At 40.9% G+C, this 27959-nt stretch overlaps 1 protein-coding gene and 1 long non-coding RNA gene across 2 annotated transcripts in view; one reads left to right on the forward strand and one right to left on the reverse strand.

Moving 5' to 3' along the window:
- LOC143694663 (uncharacterized) lies at positions 1-26283 on the reverse strand. Its single transcript, XR_013183314.1, has 7 exons — positions 21862-26283; positions 21127-21313; positions 20100-20692; positions 16512-19385; positions 8675-11360; positions 2206-7851; positions 1-523 (listed from the first exon to the last, which is right to left on the reverse strand). It is a non-coding gene; the product is annotated as an uncharacterized LOC143694663 (long non-coding RNA).
- The window catches only part of RNF11 (ring finger protein 11), a 30444-nt gene continuing 28763 nt past the window's right edge, over positions 26279-27959 (forward strand). Inside the window, exon 1 of the mRNA XM_054637964.2 lies at positions 26279-26920. Coding sequence (XP_054493939.1) covers positions 26798-26920 — 123 coding nt within the window. The 5' untranslated portion in view covers positions 26279-26797. The remainder of the gene's footprint in view (positions 26921-27959) is intronic.

The raw sequence follows: 27959 nt of genomic DNA on the forward strand, positions 1-27959 counted from the left end.
TACAATTGAAGTATTTGAATTTAATATACCATTTTCATAATGGTACAATATGAAACACATGATGGAATCCAATTTTTTTCCCCCCACAAGTTAGGCTTAATTTATTCCTGGCAATGTAATGATTTTGCACTGGAGACACTAAAAGAGAGAAATCATTTTGGGTACATATCATAAATATTGAGAACACCAGCTCCCTTGGAGCACAGAGAAGTTCCCAAACATTTCAAAAAGGTTTATATGTTTTTGGGTACTTTCTATAAATGGAAAGAATGAGGGGAGACAGAACAGCTCTATCTAGTTTCCACCATGCTGAGGAAACTAAATGGTAAATTATTTTGAAGAATGCCTTCCTCAGACTTCTCCTTAGAGATTTCCCACAGGTCTAGGCTCTGGATCTTTGCAGTATAATTTGAGAAGGTAACAAAGGAGTTGGAAAACAGTTGAAATCTAACTTTTAGGCTTTCACAGTTGTATTGTTTTCTTGAATTTCTCAATGTTCAGAACAATCTGCAACATCCTCTGCCTATAGCAAGAGAATCACACAAGGAAGGCAGCATTACTTTCTTGTTTGCCAATAACCTTTTCTGCCTTTTCTGTTAAAAACCACAACCCTCCCACAGCCTCTAGCCTTCCATGGCCACCATGAACTTAACCACTAACATTTTTAGTTTCAATTTACACTTCAAACCCAGCAAAATTCCCTAATGGGAAAGCTCACACATCTCTCCCACCTGTGTCACACACAGTGTCAGGATTTCCTAGAATGCCATGTAGCAGGATGTACCCAGAAGCACAATTACATATATTTTTCATCACCCACTTATGTCAGTGATGGACAGTGATAGGGAGCATTATGACAAGTGAAATTTTGTCCAATTTTGCCTCCTACTTACAAGTTTTTCCCAGTTAATGTAGTGGAGATTAAATACCAGGAGATCCTAAATGGTCATTTATGACCATAGTAAAACAGTGAGAGTCTTTTTAAGATGAATAGAACTCCAAGTGTTGGGTCTGGCTTTCCTGAGATGTCTTTAAAATATTTTCAGAGCTAAAAATGCTTTTTGTGGAGCAATTGAAGCTCCACGCTGTTCTTTCTGAGAACAGAGAAAAACCTGATCAAAGTACAATCAGATAAAACATCTGATTTATTTTCTCTCTTTACTGTTCTGGGGAATGACAGAATTAAAATATCCATGTTTGACATGTGAACAAACTGTACCACATCCAAAATACTTCATTTGGGAAAGACATAAAAAACACCCCGAGAACAAGTCAGCATCTTGTAGGGAACCTGTTTGTTTGATAAAATATTAAGAAACATCTTAATTGGCAGTCTGAAATAAAATAAAAAGGGGCATATTGAATTGACATCAAAAATTCATTTTAGAAGAGGTAGGAAGTGAGCACCAGAGCAGAAATGACAAACATGATTTTATAAGATCAAAGTGTCTTTAAGGCCATAAAATGAAAGAAAACCTGGTTATTAACACATTCATTTGCTTCTAAATGCTGTTATACAAATATATTTCTGGGAATCCAGTGCCTAAAAAGTAATTTGTGAATAAGTCAATACTTATTTTTCTGCACTGATACATAGGCAAAGCTCGAGCTGTTTATGAGGGGAGGAACAGGGTTTCATGCATAGTATTCAGCAGTGCTCCCACTTACAGGAAGATTCATCATCCAGCCTGATTAATTTACAGGAACTGAAGCAAACAACAGTCTGTGTTTTCTTACATATTTTATGATTATTTTCATATAAGCAAAAATCAGACTTTGCCCTTGTTATGGAAATTTTAGAGCAAGTGGAGAATTACAGCCTCTTGTTTAATCCAACTCTTCTGGAAGCTTGGCTTCACTCAGTCACTTCTGAATATTTCTGAGTTGCATTTGATATATTAACTTATTTTTCTATGAGATTTGTTGCCACTTAATGTGATATTCAAGGTCAACACTGCAAATGTATTTGTAAATGAAAGTTTCTGGTTTGGCTGAATTTAAAACCTCAAGTGTTTTCTGTCTCCAAGCAAACATGGGAGGCCTCATTTGCATATTTAGAGAAAAAATTCCCCCCCCCCCAAATTTGTGTTACTTCGCTTGCAATTTTCCTTTTTTTCACAAACTTTATTCTCTCAATTAAAGTTGCTGATGTGTCTAAATTAACAAGTCTTATTATATTCATAAATGGGGCAAATTTGAGCTCACCTCTGAAACCCAAAGCAAAGCTCTGCCACACCACATTTTCATCTGCTTTCCAGAAAGGCAGGGATTATCCTGTAGCACTGAAGCTCTGCTTTCATAGTGGGAAGGAATTCTGGATTTTACACTGTTTGCTGGCTGTGCACAACAGAAGAATAGACAATACCATCTGAGCTTGGGACAATTAACAGGATGTCTTTAGAATATTTTTATTACGTTAATCTTTTCTTTTGCTTGAGCCAGCATTCCCCTCGAGAGGAAGAGAAATGATGCTGAGACAACTTACTATTGCAAATTAATTGTATGGTCCATTTCCCAAGCATTGAATTTGGCCACAGCAACCTGTTTAACTCAAATGAGTTGTCAAAAAGTGACACAAAAGAGAGGCCAAGTTCTTTAGAGGTGGCCAGTAATTCTAAAGGATGAAGGGAAATGGCTGGCATTATTGCTTTGGTCCAAGTAAAGCCTCTTCTAAACAGGGTGAGGGAAAATCAAGTGATTTGGCCTCACCAAGATTCATGCTACTTGAGACCTTTCAGAATTGCTGAACTCTGGACTGGAACAGAAAATAGCAAAACCATAGGAAACATAAAGAAAAAAAAGTGTAGCATTTCTTACTTCTCATAACAGATAAGTCTGACAATTGGGATATAAGTGTGGGACAGGAATTGGGATGGGTGCACCTGCTCCAATCTGAGCCACCTGCATGCAAGGCAGGTCTCTGTACCTGCATGAGAGCAGAGGTTGACACTTGAGATCTCTTCTGCTTCAAAGTCAGCAAGCTCTGATCTGATCTTTTCCAGCATGGCTTGTGTTCTCATTCTTAGCTCTGGAATTCTAGAAGTATTTCCATGTGTGTAGCCCCTGCCTGAGTCCACCCTTGGTATGTGGACCTCTGTGTTTTAGCCATCCTGGATTCCTTAACCCATTGCTTCCAGTTTTCCCAGCCTCCTGCCTGGGTGCCTCTCTCACAGCTGTATGGATTTCAGCTTCTCAAAGTACAGTTTGATTCATTCTCTCAACACAGGAACTTATCTTCAGCATAAATATTTTTGGAACCACAAAGGTATAATTTTATAGTTAAATAATCACATTTTCCTGGGAAAGCTTCGAGGCAGTGGGTAATGCAGATTAGGATTTGGCACTTTGTCAGACTCTCAAGGAATCTCTCTTTCACTGGCAATATTTATTGTTCAGGAAGCAACACTTAAAACTTTCTTTGCCATAGAAGAAGGTGATCTATCACGTCAAAGACGAATTCCACCAGCCTGGTCACTCTCTATAATGATGTATCCCTCTTCCACGAAGCAGATATAACCAAATACCTCTGATAAGGAATTACTCCTTGAGACTAGGACATAGATGCTTCAGTTATAGGGAGTAGAAGACTAATAGACATGAATAAAAATTTGGAATGGATGGAATACTTATAATGCTGCATTTTGAAGATAACCAGTTCCCTTTTTTGTTTGCATGTCCTAGAGATGACTTCTTTTCAGATAATTACTTTTCATAAATTTAGATTCCAGAGAAGTATGATTCACAGAAGTGCAGGGATTGCTTTTACTAAGCTGACCTTGAAGAACAGATCTGTTTCATTCTGTCCTTAGTCTCTTCTTTCCTGCCTCCTCTTATCACTTTGGAGCAGCCAGAACCATCAGTGATGTTCCCCCTGCAGGCTCCGTGCTCCTGCAGATGGTGGCCAGGAGCAAAGCTCTTTGCAGGGTCTGGGCACAAACTCCTTCTAAATGTTACTCAAAACCCCTAATCTCATTCTTGGTACCAGATATCCATTCATTTATTAAGAAAAAACACAGCAGACAACTAATGCTGCACTTTTTCTGTTATTCAAACCTGCTGCTAACAATGAGGAAGATGATGTCATTCCCTGGATGTGACAAAGGACTAATATTATATGCAGTAAAAACAATGAGTCAACAGTTTCTATTCCCTTGAGGTCAAACCATTCAGCAGTTTTGAAAGTAGACTGTTCTTTTTTGTGCACAGAGCTTGTAGTCTATTAACACAAAATGTGTAAAATCAAGATATAATTTGAAAAAAAAAAATTTGTCCTTTGAAGGGGAATTTTTCAAACCAAAAGGCAAATTGAAATATCTTACAACATAAACCAACAGATATTTTTTTCCCCCACATACACTAATCGTAATATTGCAAAAGTATTTTCTTTTTTAGGTCAAAGATAGATTATCCATGTTAAGAAATTATTTGTATGATTCTGAGAGGCACTTTGCAGTTCCCAGTAACAGGAGTATGAACTGTGAGTATTAACGCATAACTAAATAAAATGAAATTTTCTGGAGATATTTTGTAATGGTCTGAAGATAAGAAAGACCTTTAACATGAACAGACAACTGAAAGTAAGGAATGTAACAATGAAAATTTCCCAGATTTTCTGGAACAGATGAGGAATTGACCAAATCCTGGCCACCTCTAACCACAGCTGTACCTAGCTCAGGCTGGTGCAAGAAATGTTGTGTTCATACAGGTCCTTCCTTCAGCAACTCTCAAACCTTTGTGGAGGATTATTATCCTGTTCATACAGACTGTGAAACTGCAGCACAGAGAAGTGACAGCTCAAGGTCATTTAAAAGTCAGGAGAGTTTGGAAGAGAATTCAGATTTCTCAATCCCTGTCCAGCACTCTGCCCACTGGGCTCCAATGCCTGATAAAGCTCCTCTTTCAAACTGGACAGAATTTAACAATTTTGAGGAGTTTCAATTCATAATGTTGTTGCTTTTAATAATTTTATTTGGTGGAAAAATAGACTTGCCTAATTATATGAGGTTCAAGTGCCAGGGAATCCTAGGCCAGCTGCAGTCTCCATTCCTGTGATCCTTGCAGACCAAATCTGGAGACAGGAGAGCAAACTGGATTACATCTAGATGGGCTTTTATGTAGGAAGAAATACCATTTTGCCTGCATTGACACTATCTGACCATGTTTTAGATTAAAATGAGCCTTAGAGTGGAATAAATAATATTCATCATTCTGACAATTAATTGAAATGAAATCTTAGACTCTGAATCCCAAGGAATTTCCTCTGGCATGCTGTCAAAGTGCTGGATAAAGTCTTTTGAGCTTATGCTGACCACTTTAGCATGTCACCTAAAATAACTGCAAATGGCTTCAGGCATAGCCTGTCCAGTGGATCCCTGGCCCAAGTGATTACTTACCCAAAATGTGGAGGAGTACATCTGGCAGCCCAGCTGGTCAGTGTCCTGACAGATTTATTGGAGAAGATAATGCAGGAGGCGTGGCTCAGGCTGATCTTCAAACTCTGTGTCTTCTGATGCTTAAGGAACTCTTACCTTTTCAAGTATTTAGTATAATATTTAAACCAAATATCTAAGACCTAAAGACATCTCAGTTGTTTTGGGTGTTCTGTTACAGTGCTCAAGTGAGACCAGAAAGCTTGTTAGAGCACTTCAATAGAAACACAGACATTTCCACTAACAATTGCTCTTATAAACTCCAACAAAAATCAGACACGTTTCAGAAAAGGCAAAATAAAGAGACTAAAGCAACTTACAGAATTTCCTCTGGATGTCTCAAATTAATTGCAAATCCTGTGGCCTGGTATTTTCATTTCCATAGTCACGATTAAAGGCACAGTGATTTTGATGTCATGTAAAGAGGGATGAAATAAATTTCCCATATGAAATTAGAGTCTCCTTTTCAAGTTGTGTGGTATTTTTGCAGGCAACATGTCTTACTGCCTAATGAAAGCCAAAACCTGAATGTACTACAGGAAGAGTCACACACGCTGCAGCCATGGAGATGTGCTGTTTGACTCCAATGACACACAAAAATATAAATATATTTAAGTTATTATTGTCTATTTAATAGACTTAAGAACTACAAATAAAAATAGAGACTCATATCCTAGTATGTTCTAAAAAGGATCTTCACCTTATCTTTGTTTTTACAGGTCTCATCCCAGCAATCAGCTGTGAAAACTTGCCTAAGTACTCTCATATGACTGAAGCTGCTCCTTTGTTAAACAGTTAAACAAATTCAAACTAGGAACAGAGATTCCTATTCAGGAAAATAGTGAAGAACTTAATTAAAATTAAATATATCTTAGCATTACTTTGTAAATCAAATCTTAAGCAGGTGATACTTCCAAAAAAGACTGTAATGAGGCTACCCCAATGCAAAGGCATATTAATATCAGGAGGCATCAGCAGGATTATAATCAGCAGGATTATTTATAATTATAATTATAATTATAAAAAATTCAAAATTTTGTAGGTATGACATCTGGAAAAACTACTTCTGTTCAAAGTTAGTTTGACTGTCTGCACAAAAATTTCAGACCAGTAGCATTTAAAATTTATAAAGGAAAAGATATTCTCAATGTTAAGTAATAAAGACAGAATACAATAAAAAGTTTTTTCATGAAACTGTGAAACAAATCATTAGGTTTTGGATTTGTTTATGTATGTGCTTGTCACCTCTTATTAGATGTTTTTACTAGATCTGTTTTATTATTAGATCTGTTAGTAGGTCAGGCCTTTATTATATGTTGCAGTGCCTGTTTCAAACCTCACCCATAACTGTCACTGCAACAAATCAATGTATACAATATAGCATCAGTACAGCATTGTATTATCGATCTGCAACACTATTGCAAATATGAATATCGATTTAGTTATGGTCCATGGGTCAATATTTTTGATGTATTAATTTCTTTTACAGTTCTACTGTTACTTTTCTCATCTATTAAAGCAGGCAAGAATGTTTCATAATATTAAAAAAAAAATCCATTGAGCTGGAAGGCCTTTCTAGAGAAAATCTCCGTCTTTCTCTCCCCTGGTAATTTTCTATTATTGGAAGAACAAGAAAGAAACTTAATACTAATTTTAATCTATTTTCCCTGCCAAAACAAAGTAAGAAATAGGCACAGCATGAACAATATGTTACCTGTGTTCTGTCAGTCTGTGCTGTCTGTGGAGAATAAGCTAGCACACAAAATTTGAAATGGTGATTGCATTCCTCTTCTGAACAAATCCATATTCCCCTCCAGGAGGGAACGTGGGTGAGCCTGGCTGGGTCAGTATTTTCCCTGGGTGCACAGAAAGTCTGAAGCCTACACTTTTCAAGAGAAATGGGGAGAGAGGCTCTGAGAGGGGCCTTGACACACACTGTCTGCAGCTGCAGAGCTGAGGGTCAACCCATATCCCACATCCTGGGAGCAGCAGCAGGAACAGATTCCTCATTCCACACCAAGGGTGGAGGCAATGTGTTCCTGAACAAGGCTGGTTTGGGCATGTAGGATGGAGAACAGACCTGTTCCTGAATCCTAAAGTTAGACAAGGATGCAATTAATCAACATTGTAAGAGCAGCTTCAGCTAAGTGGGAATGGTGGGCTTTCTTATTGAGCTGAAGAAATAGGGCAAGATTTTGCCTGGGAATATTTATTTTCTTGCAGAATACATAATCTGCCTATCAGTTAGATGGAATTATTACCCACTCACAGCAACCTTTACAGCTAGAATGGTATTACTCATTCTCCTTAACAGAAACCTAGCACTGTGGTTTTGGTGGCACACTGAAAACTTATTTTGATCTTCGTTGTGTTTCAGATGGCAATGCATTGTCTCCTTCCTGATCTTGGATTGCAGTTCACACTGAACAAAATAAAATAAAATAAAGAGATTAGAAGTTTAAGTGGATTTATTTGTAAATGCTGGTTGTGGCCTTCCCATAATGAGTCAGCTTTCTCCCTACAAGTCATGCTAAGTACTCATTAGTAAATTATCTATTTTCTCTTGCAAACGCTGCATTATATACAAGAATAAAATATTGCTTTTTAAACGGGAGTGGATGTTATCACTTCAAATGTGCTTATATGTACTTCCTGTGCTGAGCTCCAGCCCAGCAATAACAATACCACAATTACCAGAATGTATAATCTATAATGTGGCCCTGTGTAAATCAAGCCCCCACTGAGCAGTCACACACATCCTGCAGGATACCACTGCCATCCTCGATTGCTTCCGCTGAGCCCTGCATCTGCAGCAGGATTTCTGAGCCAGCCTCACACCAGCTCCTAACTCACAACACTGCAAGGCACCTCCTCCCAGGAAGGTTCAGACATAAAAATGAAGCAGGTTTTGGTCATGACTGCTTAAATGGGTATCCTGCAGGATACCACTGCCATCCTCGATGGCTTCTGCTGAGCCCTGCATGTGCAGCAGGATTTCTGAGCCAGGAAACTCACAACACTGCAAGGCACATCCTCACAGGAAGGTTCAGACATGAACCTGAAGCAGGTTTTGGTCATGATTGCTTCAATAGGAAACCAGAAAATCAGGCTTAGGGGAAAAACAGTTTTGATCTTTTGAAAATACTTACGGGATTTCCAATAAAAGCAGAAAATTGTTGCAAATATTGCAAGGGAGAGTGTTCAGGATTTCAACTCAGTTGTTAAATTGCTAAAATAATGCATACCTGGGGTTTCCACACTGTGGAGACTTAGATGTATGATCTTAGATGCTGTCATTCATTCCCTTCAGAATAGAGCATCATTTTTCCTCTGTGCAAAATATCTGAAAAGTAAACATTTTTGAAAGAATTGTGCAAAGTCAAAGAAAAAGCAAAGTCCAAACTAAACCAGAAAAATGTCAATTTAATTGCAAGACACATTGCAGCCATACATTCAGAACAATCTTACAGGAATACTCTGACAATGTCAGTGTCATGATTCAGTTAGTTCAAGCTAACTCAAAAGACTGACTCAGAAATTAAGTCTACTTGACCTGTTCATGACTTTATATTTTTAGTTAGTTCTCAGGTTAGATACTGACTTTTTCAAACAGATATTGGAACCAATACAAAGTTTCAAAATACTGTAAACCACTTTAAAATATAATTTATAGATATGATCCTTAAAAACAAAATAGGTGGCCAGTGTGTTATTTGACAACTTTTATAATTGTACTCAATAAGCTTCTAACTCTCATTCTGCTTTGTAACTGGGGGACAAACCATCTTTCCTGGGTATACATAATTTCCACTGAGTCTCTTAACTAGCCAGAAGAATTTTAATATGTTTTAAAATAATAATGTAGCAATATAGAGGAAACATTATGCACACCCTGTTATTTTTCTCATTCTGATACAGGCCTAGCAAAGAGAGATTCCAGCTGGAGGCAGGTCAATGCTTGTCTGAATGGTATTTTAAGGTATCCCTTTTTCTTGCTGATTTTGGTACAAAAATATGTAATGAATAAGAGATTCAAGCTTCACTTGTCCACTGCAGAAGCTGACAGGGAGTATTTCTTGTGCTAGCACAAATACCTGGATTGCAGAGGCCACTGAGGGGAGCAGGGCAGGGGTGCAAGAAGCACCATGTGGCCAAGGGTAGCTGAAGAACTGACACACACCTTCTGAGGGCACGGCCAAATCCTGCTGCTCTTCTGGGACATAAAAATCAGTGCAGTCATCCAGATCCCTACAAACAACTTTTCCCTGGAAGCTTTATTGTCTTTTCTGTACTGGACACATGACATTCTACATTCCCTGTTACTGCCTTGTACCTTCCCTAGTCTGATCTTTTCTAGAAAGATGCTCAGAAACTTGAGCATCTGTGCAGGTCCCTCTGTAAGCACTTCGTACCCTTTGGAATTAATAATCAGCTGTAGATTAGCATAGGACAGGGAGCCTGGACATCCCTGGCTCTAGAGAAAACTCAGGAAATTCGGGTCTGATGTGCCATAGCCTGCCCAGGGTAGGTAGAAGCTGTCTTGGCTGAAGTTGTGGATGAACTATTCTGCTTATTCAGGCTGATTCCTGCTGAAGTGACCAGATAAAAACATGAGACACACGCCAGTGTTGGCACAGGTAACCCTGCTAGGAAATACACAGCTCTTCATCAGCCTGTCAGCTAAACCCTGAGCTGCCTCTTCATTTCTGTGCAGGATTTGGGACAGTCACAGGCGTGTGGATGCTGCTCTCACTCAGCAGACAGACCCACCTGAGCTCACACAAGGGGTTTAAAAAAAGAGCTGCAAACCTGTGATATTTGGCTTATGAAATGATTATTAATTCTTTCATGATGCAGATACTTTAGTCAGTTACAAAAAGCAGACAGAATTATCAAATTACTTTTGCCTTATTTGTTGCAAACTTCTTAGCTGTGGCACCACCTTGTGGACATCGCTATGTGGAGGGAGAACTCGACTGGTGGCAACAAAAGCAGGCAAACCAGGCATTTTGGAAAAAACAGCTGTGGTCACACACGCTTTGCTAAAGGAGAGTAAAATAACTGCATTTTAAAAACTATTCCTCAAAATCCACCTACGAAATAAAATATAAAATAAATATCATCATTAAGGTGCTCAGCTGTCTTTGCAGCTCTTACCAACTCTTCTGCCTGCCTGCTAAGAGGAGAGGCAGCCTTCAGAATTACTTTTGTTCCTTCTCAATTGACTCAGTAGCAGCATCCACGGCCCAGTTCTGTTCTTGCTGTACATGCAGACATGACTTTTACACCTATCCCAAGCAACAAGACTTGCAAAGTCAAAATCATAATACTGAATGCTTGGAGAAAACCTTGGGTCCCACTCCATAAATGTAAACTCAACAATGAGATTGGTGTCCAAGCTAAGCCAAAAGAAAAACAATCTCTGACAAAGATAAACTGGAGGGTCTTTTAAATGCTTGCTGAAACACAAGCCAAACAAAAATAAATTTAAATTCCACTCTCTTGGCCATTAGATTCTCACAACCATTTGCAGCTGAGGTAACGGGGTTCCTGTTATAAACTCTCTTATCAGCTATGGCAAAGCAGGAAAGCACAGGGGAGCCAGGATTTCTAACACAGATCTCCAAGCTGAGTGCAGCACACATTCTCTCTGGGTGTGTCTGTCTGAGTAAACTTGGGCAGCATGAAATAAAACATTGAATTGTACTTTCTACTTCTCTCTCTTCAATAGCATACAACCTGGTGCTTGCAATAGAATAAAGTGCAGGAGGAGATGAAGACTTGGAGCAATCTCAGACTTGCTAAAATGAAATACTGAGCACAGCAGCCAGGGAAGCCAACTCATGTCCAATGGAGCTCACCCCTCACTCTAGAACAGACACTACTCTTGCTGCAGCTGGTGTCCTTCCTCTGCAAACAGCAGCATTGTACCTGTTTTATGAAAGAACAGAGAGTAAAATGTCATCTTTTTTTTCATTATAAAATTATCGTCTAAAATATGACAATGACAGCACTACTTCCACAATTCAGATATTTAAAAAATGGTTTTTAGAAATGCATTTTTATTTTCTCTGTTCTTCATCTCAAAAAGATGAAGGAGTTTATGCTGGTATTTTTTTTTCCTTTGGCATATTCATACAGTAAGCATTAAAGTTATTTTATTTTTTTGTGCTTGGAAATTCCTTTGTATAAGTGCAGTGTTTTGAAAAAAATATAGAGCTTTCAAACTCTTGGTGATTATTCTCAGGCATCAACCTTTGTTTTCAATTCAACTTAAATATTTGTTTTGGAAAAAAATCAGGCATTGGCTATCCCTTACTCACAGTGAATGCAGAGATTCTCTTTCTCCTTAGGCACCATTAATGTAATTTTGTTCCTCATTGCAATTAGTTGCATAATGCATTCTCATTAATGGCTCTGGATGGTTCTGCATGGAAGTTTTCATCCACAAAATTGCAGAAGCAGTTACTGTAAACATGGGGTGAGTGACACAGAAAAGACTGAACCAAGTTTATTCTTATACAGAACTCAGTTTTAAAAAAGATCTTATTTCTTATTGTTTTTTGAGCACATGAAAATGTCATATTTGTGTCCATCACATTCAGCTTATTTGCTTTCAGAAAAGAAGCTGAGGAACTGAGGCAAAAATAACCTTAAATCTCCAAAATGGTACTTTTCCCACAGACTTGGATCTCCCTTGAATATTTTAGTTATCTCTTTCCTAAAAGCCAACAAAGTAACATGGCACTAGATTAAAATAATTTTCTTTGCATTTCTGCTAGAACTGATTTCTTGCTGAATTAGCATATCAACTCCAAAACCAATTTCCACAGCATCAGTGACCTTATGCCACTTTATGTATTACAGCAGCAAGAGAGAAATGGTTTCAGAGGGCTGTAACAGTTTAAAATTATTCAGTATAAATCCACTTACTGAACTGGTACACGCAGGAGACAAAGCCCTGAAATTATGTTGCTAACCTGTATGGCCTAAAGTCAGATTTCTGCATTTTTAAGGGCTGCAGCAACTGACACAGAGCTGTGGTGGGTATTATCAGAAAATGGGATGGAACAAGCAGAAATCTGTTCAGGCTGGAAAGTCCTGGGAGAGAGAGAATGAATGAGGAAGCAGCAGCACCCCCAGGATGAGATCATGGGGGACACAGCCCTCTGTGGGAACAAAGGGACAAGTGGAGAAAGGGACCAAACCCTACACACAAACATTTCAGGGGGTCCTTTAATAAGGAGAATTTTCCAGGTGAAATTCAGTAAGTCTGCAAAAAAGGATGGATAAACCCAGACTCTCCAAGCTGAAATGCAGAGCCAGCTTGGTCTGTACAAAAACTAAGGGCACAGCTCCCTAGCAATCAAAAGACAAGGTAATATTATTATGTTATTTAATACTTTTTACAGGGAATGAAGGTTGCATAAGCCTCTACGCTTATTAGACATTAGATTTAATTTCCTGTATTACTGAGAAATGGGTGACTTGGAGCTCAGCCAGCTTGGATAGATATAATAGGTTACACATTTATAAAAGGAAACCAGTACAAGTAGGAACTGCTGCTAGAGGTGTCAATTTAAAGTAATATCTCCCCCCAAAAGCCCCATCCCACACAGGACAGAGGAGACTGAATCAGAAATGTGCTGTAAAAGCATTAAGTCAGGGGAAAGTGCTGCAGAGACAGCAACCAATGACTAAGTACATTTGACCTTCATGTGTTATTTCCTTCTAAAGTCTTAATTTTGTGGTTTCACTAAGGGCTTATCCCTAGCAAAATTTGATGTGATAATTATCACAGGTGTTATTTATACATTTATGCCTTGGTCTGCCAGACCCAATGTGACTCCATCTATTGATAATAAAGAAACAGGTTATTTTCTTATTGTTTCACTTGCTGAAGTGCAAAACCAAAATGAAATAAAATGCTTTATAACCTATTTATTTCCTAATTACTTGTGCAATGTTGGTCAATTTCTTGTTTTCCAGTGTGCTTTCCTTTTTCCTTAGGAGGCAATATAAAAGACAAAGAATTTTCAAAAGAAGGAGAAGCTGGGAATTCTCAGTACTGCAAGTTAGCTGCTTGGCATTTTCATAAAGAAAAACCACAGGTGAATCTTCCTACCACTATTCAGATGATTAAAATAAAATTATCTTTGCCTTTCAGCATAAATCTTGTTTCAACATAAATATTTTTAAACTATGAAAGCCCTTTTTGAATTTCATCTTCCTTCTTATTCTGAAGATACTGTAAGAATAGTTACAAACTAAGTGCCATAGAATATGCAATGTAATTATATATTTTGATTTTACCTTGCTCAAATTAGGATATTTTCAACTCCTTGAGACATGGTATGTACATGGTATGTACATACCATGAATATATTCAGTTTGATATATTACTGAAGTAATATATCAAAATAGATTGTAATTTGTTTATATCAGAACTAGAAAGGAAAGAAAGTGTGGAACAAACAAGCAAATAAATTCTGCACTGAAAAGCACCAAGCATCAATTTCTAGAGTAGAATAGATGTTAAGATTTTACAGAGCAAGATTAAACTAAAATAAACATGTTCAGATAGGGAGAGGTTGTTAGCATCTGCAGTCCAGCTGAAGTGAGAGAACATTATGGGTATTCAGTGTCATTAAGACCCAAGTAATTTCTATTTTGTATTTTCAAGTGAAATATCACTCTGATGAGACATTCCGAGTACTTAGCAGCTCCCATTATGCCTTTTCTGGGCCTCAGCCATCTGGATGAATTTCTGGGGTCACAGCCTTTGCTCTCCTTAGGATTCCTCCACAGCTGAGTTGCAGCTAAAACACTGACAAGGCACAAGCAAACTGCCTCAAATATTCCCAAATATTCTGGAAGCATCTCCAGGCATCACTCAGCCCAAGCACAGCTCCAAGCTGGATCACCCAGGGCAGGGTGCTCGGGACCTTGCTCAGCTGAGTTTGGAATTTCTTCAATGATGTCAAATTCAAACCTCCCTGGGACCACAGGACAGATGCTCCTCTTGTCCATCCTCATGGCCCTTTCCTGCCCTCCTTCCAGCATGTCCAAGTCCTTCCTGCTGTGGGGAGCCCAGAACTGGGCACAGCTCTCCCACTGAAGCCTCCCCAGTGCTGGGCACAGGGGAATGATCACCTCCTGTGACTTCCTAGCAATGCTCTTCCTAAAGCAGCCCAGGATGCTGCTGGGCCTCTCTGCCAATATAGATGTTTACAGATGTAACAGAATTTTAAGGACATGATGAGTTATGTATTTCCAGGGTCTGCTCTATATCAAGGAAATACAAACTATATTATTTTGCTAATACATGTTTTATGTCAGTATCAGGGATTGTATTTATGTTCTCATTACATGATTTCCTAAATAACTGGCCCATTAAAACCATTGTTTGGGACGATTACAGAGTGCTTTGTAAAAACATCTGTGCACAGATTTCTAAAGGTAACTCTGAAAATCTCTAAATGCAGACCAGGGTATGTTCACAGGAATGAAGGCATCTTGGAAACTGCAACTCTAGAAGACGGGAATTCTCAATTTCATTGTGTTGTTAGTGTTAAGATCTAAAGATAGCAGATTAATTAGTATTCTATTTAACTCACAGATAACCTTTTGTAGCAGTAACATCCAGCTTATAAACTTCCACAGTTTCCAAAAGCACTCCACACTGTTTCAGAAGCCAAAAATCCAGTTCTCCCTAATGTATTCCTGAGAACCTTCCACTTCCTCTGCAGCTGCCACAGTGTAACTGTGGACAATACACTTATGTATTGACAACACACAAATTTTCTGTGGAAAAAGGTCCATAGACTTTCCAGTGGGTCCTCAGGCAGCCTAAAGCAATGAGATGGTCTATCAGATTTGTTTGTCTTGGCAAGGAAAACAGCAACCTTGTTCTTGAAAAATCTACATTTAGTTCCCCATCTATAAACAATTTTCATCAGTTCTTCCATCTGCAGTATAAGTCTTTGTTTGGCAAACAATTTGCAATGTTTCTTGTTATACATGTCAAATTGTTTCTGTTCTGCATGAGCTATAATGACTTAAAGGACCAAAGTTCCATGTGGTGGAAGGAGTTTGTTCCCTCTGAATCCAGGGGTACCTTTACTGCCCTGGTTGGTCCATGATTTCTTTGCATTTCTTACAGTCTGTGGCTGCAGAAAACAGGAATAAAATTCCTTCTCATTAGTGACATAGCAGTACACGAGCCAACACACAGCCTAGCTAATGTCCTTTTACCTTCTGGAATAGTTTAAAGCAGGATGCAAAATATTCTTGCAAAAATATACAAAGTCCTTTCCATCCACTTTCCTGTAAAGCTATGCCAAAAGCCCTGGGAAAGCCTTTTGACTCCAGTCTACATGCTCAAAAGAAATCTGGGAGACTGGCAAAAACCCACAATATAATTAGGACAATGCTGGGACCCAGATTAACATTATGGAAAGCAAACACCTTTCATACCACTCCCAGCTCTCACATATCCATGCTGAAGGGAGATTAAAATTCAGATGCTCATGAGCAGAGTAGCTCTTCCCAAAACAACACTAGATTGGCCCAGGTGGCCACAACCTGCACAGTTTTTCATGGACTGACTTTCAAACTGCCTCATGGCTGCCTTAGTCTCAGAGATGTTGAATATCTTTCTCAGCTTTTTCCAATGCAGACCAGATGTTCTATTGTGATAATTCTCTCATGGGCCTTTACCATTTTGACTCTCCATCAGCTAGGGATCCAAAGAGACATTACTTGAAAAACAGGAACCATAAAAGAGCCAGGAACTTATAAATTAAAACATAAACATTAATTTGTTTTCCAAAATACAGATGTCTTTTGTCAGTTCAAGCCTTGATCTCTCCACCAGTTAAAGGCAGCAGTTGTTCTGTGGAGGCATGCACTGGAAATTAGCCAACGGGCATTAACTTTTGGTTCTGATTGAACTGAGGAAAATTTGAAACAGAAACACAGAATTAAAAGTTGTGATAGCAATTACTGCCTGATAACATTTAAAAATGCTCACGACAATACCAGAAGAAGTGTCCTGCTATAAGGAACTGTAAATTCCAGAACCTTTTTGGATGAGGCTCAGGAGAGATTTGGGGTGTCCTTGGTGACAGCAGGGCTCTGTCCTTCTCCTCTCCTGGCTGACACAGCACAGGGATCAGGATCCATCCCTGGGGAAGGGCAGCCTGTGGTGCTGACAATGGGGTCACAGCAATGTGCCACCAGCACAGCTCTGGACAAAGGGACTGGAAGAGGAAGGGACACAAGACAGAGACAGCTTTAAAGGAACAATTTTATACATTACAGACACACGTGCTCAAGGTGCAACTGCAGAGATTTAGTTTTGTATTGGCATAACACATCAAGCCTTGTTTTCAAATGGCCCCTGAAAATCTGTCTTTTTTAATGTTAAATCACTTGATATATCAGTATTATTACATCTCTTAACATTTTTATCTCAATAAAATTTTGAGAATATTTAAAATAGCAGAAAGGCTACAGGCAACCAAAGAAAACATCTATAAAAATGTGCATAATAAAGAGATAAGGACGAAAAATTACTTTCTTTTTTTAACATGACCTACATGTGAACTAATTTTTTATCTTTAAAAAGTAGCAATTCACAAGTCACACCTCTTCATTCCCTTTGAAATCAATTTTATACACCTACACAATTCTTCTGACGGTGGATTACTGCAGGTTTACACTCAAATTTTGAGTTTCCAGTTCTCCTGTATTTTCTTGAAAAAAATCTATGAGAGATAAACACTACTCTGCAACTTTTAGCAAGGAACCCTCAGCAACTGAACATTTTATTGTACCTAAGCAGGGAAGGTACAACAAATTGCTCTTCTTGATCAGTAATCAGTTCCCTTCCTTCTCATAGGGGTATAAACAAACACCTGTAATTTATAATACAATCCAATCCAAGAAGCAACACTGAATGACACCTTTTTCTTCTACTCCTTCAGAGACTTTGCTTTTACCAATAATTACTTTTTCTAGAGCCTTCTGCTCAGAATAAGGCAATAGTCTGTCCTTTACACCAAGACCTGTCCTTCCCCTGTACTACAATGCACTCACCTGGTGGAGCAGGGATTGAGCAGCCCTTATTCCCTCTCTCAACCCTGCTGGAATAAATCCTTGCTTTCCAACACCCTTTCAGGATAAGCTTTACATCTTCATTTTCTTTCCCTAGGCTGCAGCTCCTCTAGATTTCTCACCATACTAATATCTGTCTGTACTCCTCTTGCTGAGTACACCCCTCTTGCTGAACTGTTCCTGCTTTATTATTGAAGTGCAGGGAATTCTAAGTAGCTGTTCCCACTTCATCTGCTCTTCCCTTGAGGGGTCAACCAGCATCTGCTGTTCTCTGTCTCCTGAGGAAGGAAAAACTTCCACAGAAAGGAGCTGCAAAGATCCTTTCATGGCTTCACTTCACACTGAGAAAGATTTTGATTGCACATGCTGCTGGTTCCAGCAGAATTTGCTCTCAGGTAAAAACTGTAGTTCTGTATATTGCTAAATTTTTAATATTCTCTTCCTTAAGGAGAAGACTGAGGTAAAAATTTGGAATATACATTTTTCTCAAAGGTTTTGCACTGGCTCAGATAATACATCAAAGATACCCTTCATCAAAAATGTGGGTAGAATATGAGAAGCAAAAGGAGTCAGATATTTCTGTGATTTTTTTAGTAATATACTGATAATGTGCATTTATAGTTGTACCTGTTAGCTTATTAAGGAAGGTGATTTTTTCAGATCTATATATGTTACAAATGAGCCATTTATAAAATTCCCAGACTACAGAATGATTCAAATCTAATTATTTCAACATGAAACAAAGTTATTTTAAACTTAACTGTGAAATGGCAGATGTTCACTCATTTCTAAGGATAATTTTAAATAGTAAAATGTATTGCAACTGGTATGTCTTGAAAGTGAAGATTCATCCAGACTACTATTGATAAGGACTAAGAAATTATTTCCTGGCTTTGCAATGACCAAATTCTGAACTTCTGCCTCTGTTAATCCCCTTGCTCAGTCAGACACCCACATGCAGGAATAGCAACCCCTGTCCTGCTCCCATCCAAGGGGCTGCAGTGGCACCCTGTTCCCATGCCAGAATCTTCTTTACTCTTGGCATCCCTTCCAAATAAACCACTCCAACCAAACTTTCCCTGGCTACACCACCTGAAGTGGCCACAGTTTCAGCTGGAGGCACTTCTGCCAACCTTTCCCTAGATGTCGCCACAATTTCTGGCTCCTTCATTCCAGCCTTAATTACTACATGGAAAACTATCATGAAGGTTCCTACTTTCTTCATATGGAAGAAACAGAAAACTATCCTAGAGCAACCCAATTTCTTCAGAGCAACAAAAAGACATTAGAATTATATGTATGTATTATTCTATTTAATAGAATATATCTAATATATCCTACCAAGGTCACACTGAAATCTGAAATTAGCTTTTATCACAGGCTTGTTTTCACACTCTTTTTACTTCCTACTAAGTGTGTTGACTCACTGAGTCTGAAGTTGCTGACCTCATCCAGTGTTGAAACAATCTCCTTAAGGATATTTCCAAAGTTTCCAGATTCAGTTTTTCATGCATACTTTGCTATTCTTTCTCTCTTAACAATTTTTTCAAAGGCTGTCCTTCTGCCCTTATATAATTTTGCCACTTAAAGACTCATTTGTACTATCCAAGTTCTACAGGACACTATTTTGGGAATTCAAGGCAGGATGCAGGCTTGTGTTTTAGCTGATTTGGACTTAAAACAGGGTTCTGAGGGCACCATCCTTGGTTCCACCCCAGTGTTAATACCTCTCTGCAATTCTCAATTTCTTCCTGTGGAAATAGTCTTTGGAAAGCACATGTTGATTTCTACACACGAATGAAGTTTCCATATTTTCCAGAAATATGAAGACTCTCCAGTCTGCAAAAATTACCAAAATGTACCAGATATTTTCTAAGTATTTCAAATTTCAGTTGTGCTGAAGTAGTCATTGATTGGTTGTCCACAAGATGGGGCTTCTACAACAGAGATCTTTATATACAAATTTAAGATTCTGATGTAAAACCCATGAATGGCACCACAGTTGATAGGAACATACTTTGAAATTTTGGCACAGGAATGGTCCTCACTGCATTCCTCATTTTCTCATGTAAAAACAACAACTCCTCAGGAAACCAAAACAGCAGCAAGTGATTTTATCTTGTCCTTAACCCTTGCATGGTGCTGTGTACAGCTTGTAAGCCAGAGGCAAAATGCTCCTCTGCAACCACCCTGTGTCTTGCAGATTCTGTGCAGTCCCCATGTCTAAAGGGCTGTTTGTGGGACAGCACACAGACCAAAACACCAAACGGTGTGCCTGTGGCTTTTGACACATTTTCTAAGTCAATAAGCCTTCAGAATTTCTGAAGCAGCCTACAAGTCCACTGCTAAGATGATAATGCCTCCAAATAAAAGTTAAAGTAGCTCCACAGAGTGTGCAATTTTTGTAAACTTAACTGAAAGAGGGAACAGTTTGCTGTCACAAAAGATAACTTGGCATGCATTTCACAATAAATGAAAAGAAAAATAACTTATTCTTAGACACAAAAATTTCTAAACATTACAAAAAATAAAAAAAGAATAGACTTACAGTACCTTTAGCTGTCTTGTTTCACTGTGGTGTTTGTTTAAACAGTATGTTCTGCTAAAAAAAAAAAAAAGGCCTTTCTCCTCTTTTGTCATGTAAGTAAACGAGCAAGATTTTCATGTCTTATAGGAATCTCCACACACCCAAAATCAGAACAGACTAAGAAATTGTACATTTACCTTCCTGTATTCCTTTTCATACTGTCAGAGGTTTAATTTATGATAACTTCTGTTTTCTGCATGATATAGTTGTTTTCTAGAATTTTTTTTCAGGAAGCACAGTAGCGTTTGAGCACGCAAAAGCAAATACTGGTACAAATTTCCAGCCTGTCCCTCCAAGAGGAGGCTGTACAAATACAGACTAATCAAAAAGCAAAACTAAATGTTAAGAAGCAACATTTCTGGCCAGAGGATAAAGTGAATTTCCCAAGGGCAGTCATTCACAACCACCTGATCCTTCTAGTACAAAATCTTCAGTGGTTCCTTCTCACATTCCTTCTGTTCAGTCTCCAGTAACTTGTCTGCTGCAATCCAGCCAGCTAAGCTGTCACAGACCAGAGCTTCAACAGGAAGTGCAAAACAGTACCCTTCAGAATAATCATCTGGAGAAGCAGAAAATAAGAAAATGTGAGTAGGCAGGAATTACATGGAGAAGGATAGGGAGTGACAGGAGCTACAAACTGCAGGCAATAAAGTACTGGGAAAAAGGAAGGACACTACATTTGATCAATGGCATTTTTGTACACACTAGGTAATATTCCTTTATTAAACACTGAGGTTTTAATTGGATCACTGTGCAGCTTGGGGTGCCATGCTCACTGGAAAAGTGGACCAAAGAATGAGGCTGCAGGACAGTGAAACATCTCAGAGAATTAAAAATCACGATTCATTAGGAAAAACTGAAACAAAGCACTGTAAGACTTTTCAGATATCTAAAATTTCTTTAACAATGCAAACAGAATACATAATAAAGAGTTTGACTTTCAGCAATATTACAGGAAATTTTGTGGAGCAACAAGGGATTATAACACAGTACCTATAGCCATCACTCAGCATCCAGAAAGAGTTTCAACAGTTTTCTGTCAAGGAATGACAAAGACATAGGTGATCTTGGACTTGGGCAGAGTTGCCAACCAGAGTTGACAGGTCATACTCCACAGGTTCTCATGAATCTATTCAAGTTTCATTTTATCACTATTTTATTGAAGAAGACCTACAGTTACCTACAGGAAGAAAACAGAGATTTTAGGCTACTGGGAAAATGGTGGAAAAGAAAAAAAACAGGAGGAGTATGGAGAAGGTGAACGAGAGGTGTTTTAAATTTTGCAGCAGAATGCATATTTAACTAAAAAAATTAATACCTAAACTCTGTTTCAAAGAATTACAAACACTTTGGATACTACCTTACTGCTGCAGAGAACTGGAGGAACAAGAAGTCTAAAATCTGGCTTCTGTGGATAGAGTTGACTCCTTGCAAATTCAGGAAATACTTGAACACAGCAAAAAGTGAAGCTCCAATTAAAATTTAAAATTAAAATGTAAAACATTGATTTCTGGGTATTGACTAACCAGTCACTTTCAGCACTTGTTGAAAGCCAAGCCAGCCCAACACTTGTGTCCCAAAGCCTGTCAGGAGGACAAGCTGAATGTCACACATGGTGGATGTGACATGTCAGCATGTCACACTGTGCTGAAGCACAGCAGCTCTCCTGCAGGAATTGGGATTTCTTAGTACTCTGCTATTGGGAACGTCCCCACTCATCCTACTTACCCAATTTTTTACCTACTGACATCTTTTCTTCCTGGCATTTTCTGAGGATATAAGGAAGAGTGAGAATCAAAATAACACAGCGGTAAAGCATCTGTTCTAAATCACCTGAGAGAAGCAAAACATCATAAACCAGCCAGGAACCTTTTGGGGTTATCTCCATATAATCTACTGCAACTAAAACCATTCCTGAGACATGTGACCTAATCTGCCTTTCAAAGCCTTCAGCAAATGAGATTCCCAGATAATCATTTTCACCGCCAAACTACATTTTCAATTTGAAAGAATTTCCTAATATCTACTATAAATCTCCAAGTCCATCACCTTTTGCCCTAGACCCACTGAACATAAAGAAAAACTGATTCCTTCTCTGTCTGCAGAGAAAAATTTTATATATTTGAAAGATCATTACCATTTTTCCCAACACCCTCCTTTTCTTCAGACTAAACAACCCCAATTCTTTCAATCTTCCCCCTTAGATCATGCTTTATAGGTCTCTGATCATTCTTGAAGTTGAGACTATGGCAACATGTGCTACAAGGAGAAAAAGAAAAATTGATTCCTACACAAAATTCCCCAGGAAGCTGGGTAACAGAGGGTTGTTTTGAACAGGTTACTTTTGTATGATGACTGTCTGCTTTGTTGCTTGGGTGTTTTAGTCCCAAAATACACGTTTTTTCTGTTCTTTGCAGCTCACAGTGTAGGTGTCCCACTACACAGAATAGGCAGGCATTACACTCCCCACTGAAAAAACATTTTGGACCTGGGGAAAACCATTATTATGGAAGGCAAGTTATTCTTGCCAGTCATGGAATACTTCTCCTTACCAAGATGGTATCTTTTGGAGAAATTGATATAAGCGGCATTTTTGTGATACCAGGATAATTTAGGCAGAAGTTTAAGTAATTTTTAGAAACATGAGTAAAATCCTGCATCACAAAGTCCATTTCAGGGAAATATATTAGTTCCATAATTGCTTTCTAGTGCTGCATTCACTCTGTCTCAGAAAGCAATATGCAGTTGTAACATACACTGAGAAACATCTACAGTTCAGCTAAAATCAACAAAACTAAAAATAATCATGTGCATTTTAGAAGATGCCATGTCCTTTATAACCAGATAAATTAATTCCACCATCCTCGTAATCAGATTCACATACATAATGGAAGAATGTAATTTACTTCCATTCTCCAGAGGTATACAAAGTCTTTTTTTTTTTTTTTTCCTTCCAGAAAAAGGTTTTAAAATTGCATTGTGTTCTATTCACCAACATTACCCAAGCAAACAGAGTTATCTCTGTACCTCTGGGTACCATGGCATGGAAAGATTGCACTCAGAAGTCAACTGGGCTTCTGGGTATGAATTGGGAAAACAATCCTATCCAGAAGAAAGATAAGACCTAATGAGAGATGATAAGTGCTGGGAAAATAAGCTTGATGGAAGAAAAGGAAGTGAAAAAACTTTTCCATGCTGAGGACAGAAAAGGTCTTTCAAAAACTTTTGTTAAGCATGACATATTAAACATATCCAAAATGTCATCCAACAATAACATGAACATGGACCATGTAAAATGGTGTTATCAAAGGGTCTTTCATCTAAAAATTAGGCAATTTATGACGTTAATTTTGTAGAGGAAACTCCTAACAAGAAGGACTTTTTATGTCCTCAGTGAATTTTAGATTTTCAACTCAAAAGGAAATGGATTTTTCAATAAAACAGTTCATCATCTCTAGCTACCTCATATGAGCCTTAAGAATACATCAATATGTCACTTGCTTCCTCTCATATCAAAAGCCTGTAAAATAAAACATAAACTTTCTCTGCACACTTTAAAACTTTTTTTTCTTGAATTTCCATTCTGTTTTGAAAGAGAGAAGATGCCAGCTGCCAGAAGGTGGTGAGGACAGACCCATGTGTGACATTGCTGTACCAAGGTGTACCAGAACAAGAATTCTGTACACTGGCAAACTTCATAACATAAACATTTCCACCCTGACAACAGATGACAGCCAACTGTTTAAATGTCTAGAGGGGAGAAAAAGGTTCATTGACTTGTGTTGCCAGTTCTGTATTGATATTAGTCTGACACAAATTTTTGTATTTGCACGATCTTTTCCATCTGTAGTATTTGTGCAGCCCTAAACCACAATGAATCTTTCTTCCTCTACAGGAGCATTTGAAGGCTTTAGAAAATCCATTCTGACTATTACTTGTTCCCCAAACTAAGTAGAGGAAGTAAAAACCAGAGAGAACTGAAGTAAGCAGTTAAACTGCCCTATGGTTCTGCTAAAACAAAGAAACCATACTCATAAATCCCATCCTCTGAGGACCCATCTCTCTGCTTCCTCGTCCCCAACCTGCAAAAAGTGTGGTAGCAAAAGGAGCAGGCTCACAGCTACACCTCAGCAAATGCAGGGATATTAAAAGACATTTATGAACACTAAAATTTTTCCAGTTTTTATCTCCTGGACCTTTGTACAACTTTTGAGCCAGTGGTGCAAAGCCACTACTAATGACCTATCTGACAAAACAGGAGTGAATGGCCAGGAAAAGCAGTGAGTGCCTTCAACCACCCCTACTTCAAAGAATCCAGGCATGACTGGTAGCAGCTCTTCCCCTTCAGAGCACTCCCAGGTGCAGTCTGTCTTGTTGCAAGGCCAAACACGAACCTCTGCTTCCTCTTTGGTCTCTGTGAGTCCACCATGGTCTCTTCTGGCACTTGACAAGTCTGCATTTTTTTTTAAAACATGCCCAGATTTGGAGCATCCTCTACCTACTAAGGGGAAAGTTGTAACTGGGATTAGCAGCTATTCCTTCTGGAGATCGGCCTCAAGGTAAATAAATGCAACATCTCTACCATGAGATGCAGAGGAAATCCCACCTATGTCCTGACTGCCTGTCAGGATGAGACCAGTTTGCACTCTGGTTTCCAAAGAAAGGCTATTTTGGCACGTCAGCCAGCAGGGAGGCACCACAGGTTTCCATAGGACCTCCTCACTGTGGAGGATCAAACTGTGATCACAGCCTCACACACAGCACGGTGTAACCTGTGGTTTTCACTGAACTACATCAACGACACGGGCCTGAGCCTCACAGAGGAAACAAAACATGAGAGAGCAGATAACTCAGTCTTTTAGCTGCCCATAATCTCCTTCCCAATGGTGCCACTGCACAACTGAAAATACCAGTGACAATGCTGGAGTTTCATCACCAGCTTCTCACAGCTCTGACATTGCCTTAACCTTGAAATCACGGCTGGGTGAGGCAGTGGTTCACTGGATCCCCTCCAACAATTGCTTGCCTAATTCTATTAAACCAAGCCAACAGACTCATAGGATAAACACCCAAATGAGCAAGCCATGTACAACAGTCATTATTTACAATGCACCACTGCAAAGCCTCTCTATCTTGAGCAACAGTCACAATCCTGCCCCATTTTCAGTTTCAGTTTCCTTGTTGGTGAATAGAAAACCCTGAAACTGTGTTAGAACACCATAAATGGCAGCAATCATAGGCTTTACACCAGGGTTGTTTAACTCATGCATTGATAAGCAGCAAAACAAACCACCCTAAACAGTAATAAAATCAAATATACAAGAATGAGCTCATAAGGATAATCAGCAAAAACTCTGATCCCAGATTGAGGTCCACCAGCAAAAGTTGTGGGGCCAAATATGTCACTGTGAACAACAGGTCTGGAGATACCGTGACCCAAGAGGTGCAAAGCAGGCGCGAGCTGTATCAGCAGAGAACTCAGTGATAAGCAGCAGCCACGCTGTACTGCTTTACAGACTGGACTTTGCAGCTGCTCTCTACATTTGCTTCATCTTAAAAACCACTTCACTTTAAAAATTGGATTTCAAAGTATTTTCCATGGTGTGAATCTGAAGGCCAAGGGTGCATTTTGGGGAACCAAAGGACCATCGTATATTCCACTCTGTGCGGGTCAGTGCTAGCATACTAACACAGGGACACAGGAGCATTCACTGTCCTCAAATTTGCATTTATCAGTACTTACCTATACTTACATCCAAGTAAGGATATATTTTTATGAAGGGGAAAAAAAAGGAGCTAAATATAGTACCTGCTCATTGCATAAAAAACCTTTAGAAATGCAAAAGCCAAGTGCCTGCTGCTGGTTTTGCTCCACTCCGGGATTCACTGCCCTGTGCCTACCCTGACCGTGCCCTCGGGTCACGCCAGAGACCAGCACGGGGAACCCCTTCCCTGCCTGGGGACCCGCCCGCGGGGGAACCCTTGGGAAGGTCCCTGGTCCGCACAAGCCCCTCAGCCGGGCTGGGCCGGGAGCTGCAGGGTCCCCGCTGCCATCCCGCCCCGTCCCGCCCCGCCGGGCCCGAGCGGCCGCCGGCTCCGCCATGCCCGGAACACAAACAAACACCGCGCTCGGGGGCGGAGCGAAGCGGCTCCCACCATTTTGGGGCCGGGGGAGCCCAGCAGGCGGCTGGGTCCCCCAGCCCGTCCCGTCCCGCCTCGTTCCGTCGAGGGCGGGCAGGGCTGTCCCCGCGGCGGGGCTGGGGGGCGCGGAGCCCAGCGAGGCCCCGCGGCTGCTCCCCGCGCCCGGCGGGGAGGGGTGAGAGGAGGAGCCAGGGCGGCCCGTGCGACAAAGCCCAGTGCGCAGGGAGCTGGTGACCGGGAAGCAGAACCGCGCCGGGCAGCCGCGGGGCGGGAGGACCCACCGGAGCCCGCTGCCCCACGGGGGGTGGGAGGCCCGTCCTGCCGCCCCCCCGGCTCGGGGGTCGGGGCGGCTGCGGAGCGGAGCGGGAGGCGGCCGGGCTGCAGCTGCTAAGCCGCTTAGGGCCGGGGCTGGCATGAGCCTCCCCGGCGGGGCGGCTGCGGGCTGCGCGCTGCGGCGGGGAGGCTGAGGGCGCGGATCCGGAGCGGGAGGAGGCGGAGGGGGGGCCGCGCTCCCCCCGGGAAGATGGGGAACTGCCTCAAGTCCCCCACCTCGGATGACATCTCGCTGCTCCACGAGTCCCAGTCGGACAGAGCTAGCTACGGAGACGGGGCTGAGCCGGATCAGGAGCCGCCGCCGCCATATCAGGTAGGGGAGGGGGCGACAGCGGGGCCGCGCCGCGGCTGCCGGGGGTCGCGGGGCCGCTCGCCCGGGGGCCGGCCCGCACCGCCCCGGAGGCCGCCGCCTCCCCGCCGCCGCCGCTCCGGCGCTGGGCGGCCCGAACCTCTCCCTTTCCGCCCGCACGTAGCGCAGGGGAAGCCGCTTTGTCTCGGCCGGTGCCGGCGCTCCGGGCGGGCGGGAGGCGCGGTGCCGCCGGCGGGGCGGGGGGCGGAGGGCAGGGGCCGCCCGGCCGGTGCCGCGTCCTTTGTTGCCGCCGGCGGTGACATCACCGTCTGGCGCGGGGACGCTCCGGGACGGGGACCGCGGGCCCTGCCCGGGCTTTGCCCGGGCCCGCTCGCACCGCTCCCGTATTTTTAGCAGCATCTGATCCTCGCTGAGTAACTCCCCCAGCGCAGGGGATCCTGTTTCCCTCCGTCCTGTGGGGCACCGGCGGGGAAGTGTTTCCCATTGTTCGGTGCGTTTTTTGGGTTTTCTTTTCCTGTCTCTGAGAGAATCTGTTAATTTACATCTTGATGACGAATCAAGGGGGAAAGAAGGAAAAGGCCCGGTATTTGCTTTGGTGGCTTTGCTGACAGCGGAGGATAGCGCCGATGTGGAGGGGGGATGGCGATGGTGTGAAAGCCTGCGCTTGGCCGCCTCTGAAGGGATGGACACGGAAAGGGAACCTGAACTTGGGGTTGCACTTGTCTGCCCCCGGAGATCTCCACCCCCACCTACAGAAATGTGTATTGACCTAAACAAGCGGTCTGCAGCACTCAAAAATGAAAAGGAAAACCATCCAGCGGTAGAACTGCACGTTCTATTCAAGTTTTGAAAGTATTTTCCTGCCTGGGATAATCGCGTACATACATAGCAGAGGCATCTGCAGAAACGGCAGTCGAGACACACATTCTGGGGGGGTGACTTGAGAGCTGTATGTTTTCTAGGATGGGAGTCATTCCCTAATTGCAGACCCTGATGTATAATTAACAAAATTGCAGGAAGTATTTAACCGGACAGGCGTGTA

Source organism: Agelaius phoeniceus, chromosome 8, assembly GCF_051311805.1.
Source record: "Agelaius phoeniceus isolate bAgePho1 chromosome 8, bAgePho1.hap1, whole genome shotgun sequence".
NCBI classification, from domain to species: Eukaryota; Metazoa; Chordata; class Aves; order Passeriformes; family Icteridae; genus Agelaius; species Agelaius phoeniceus.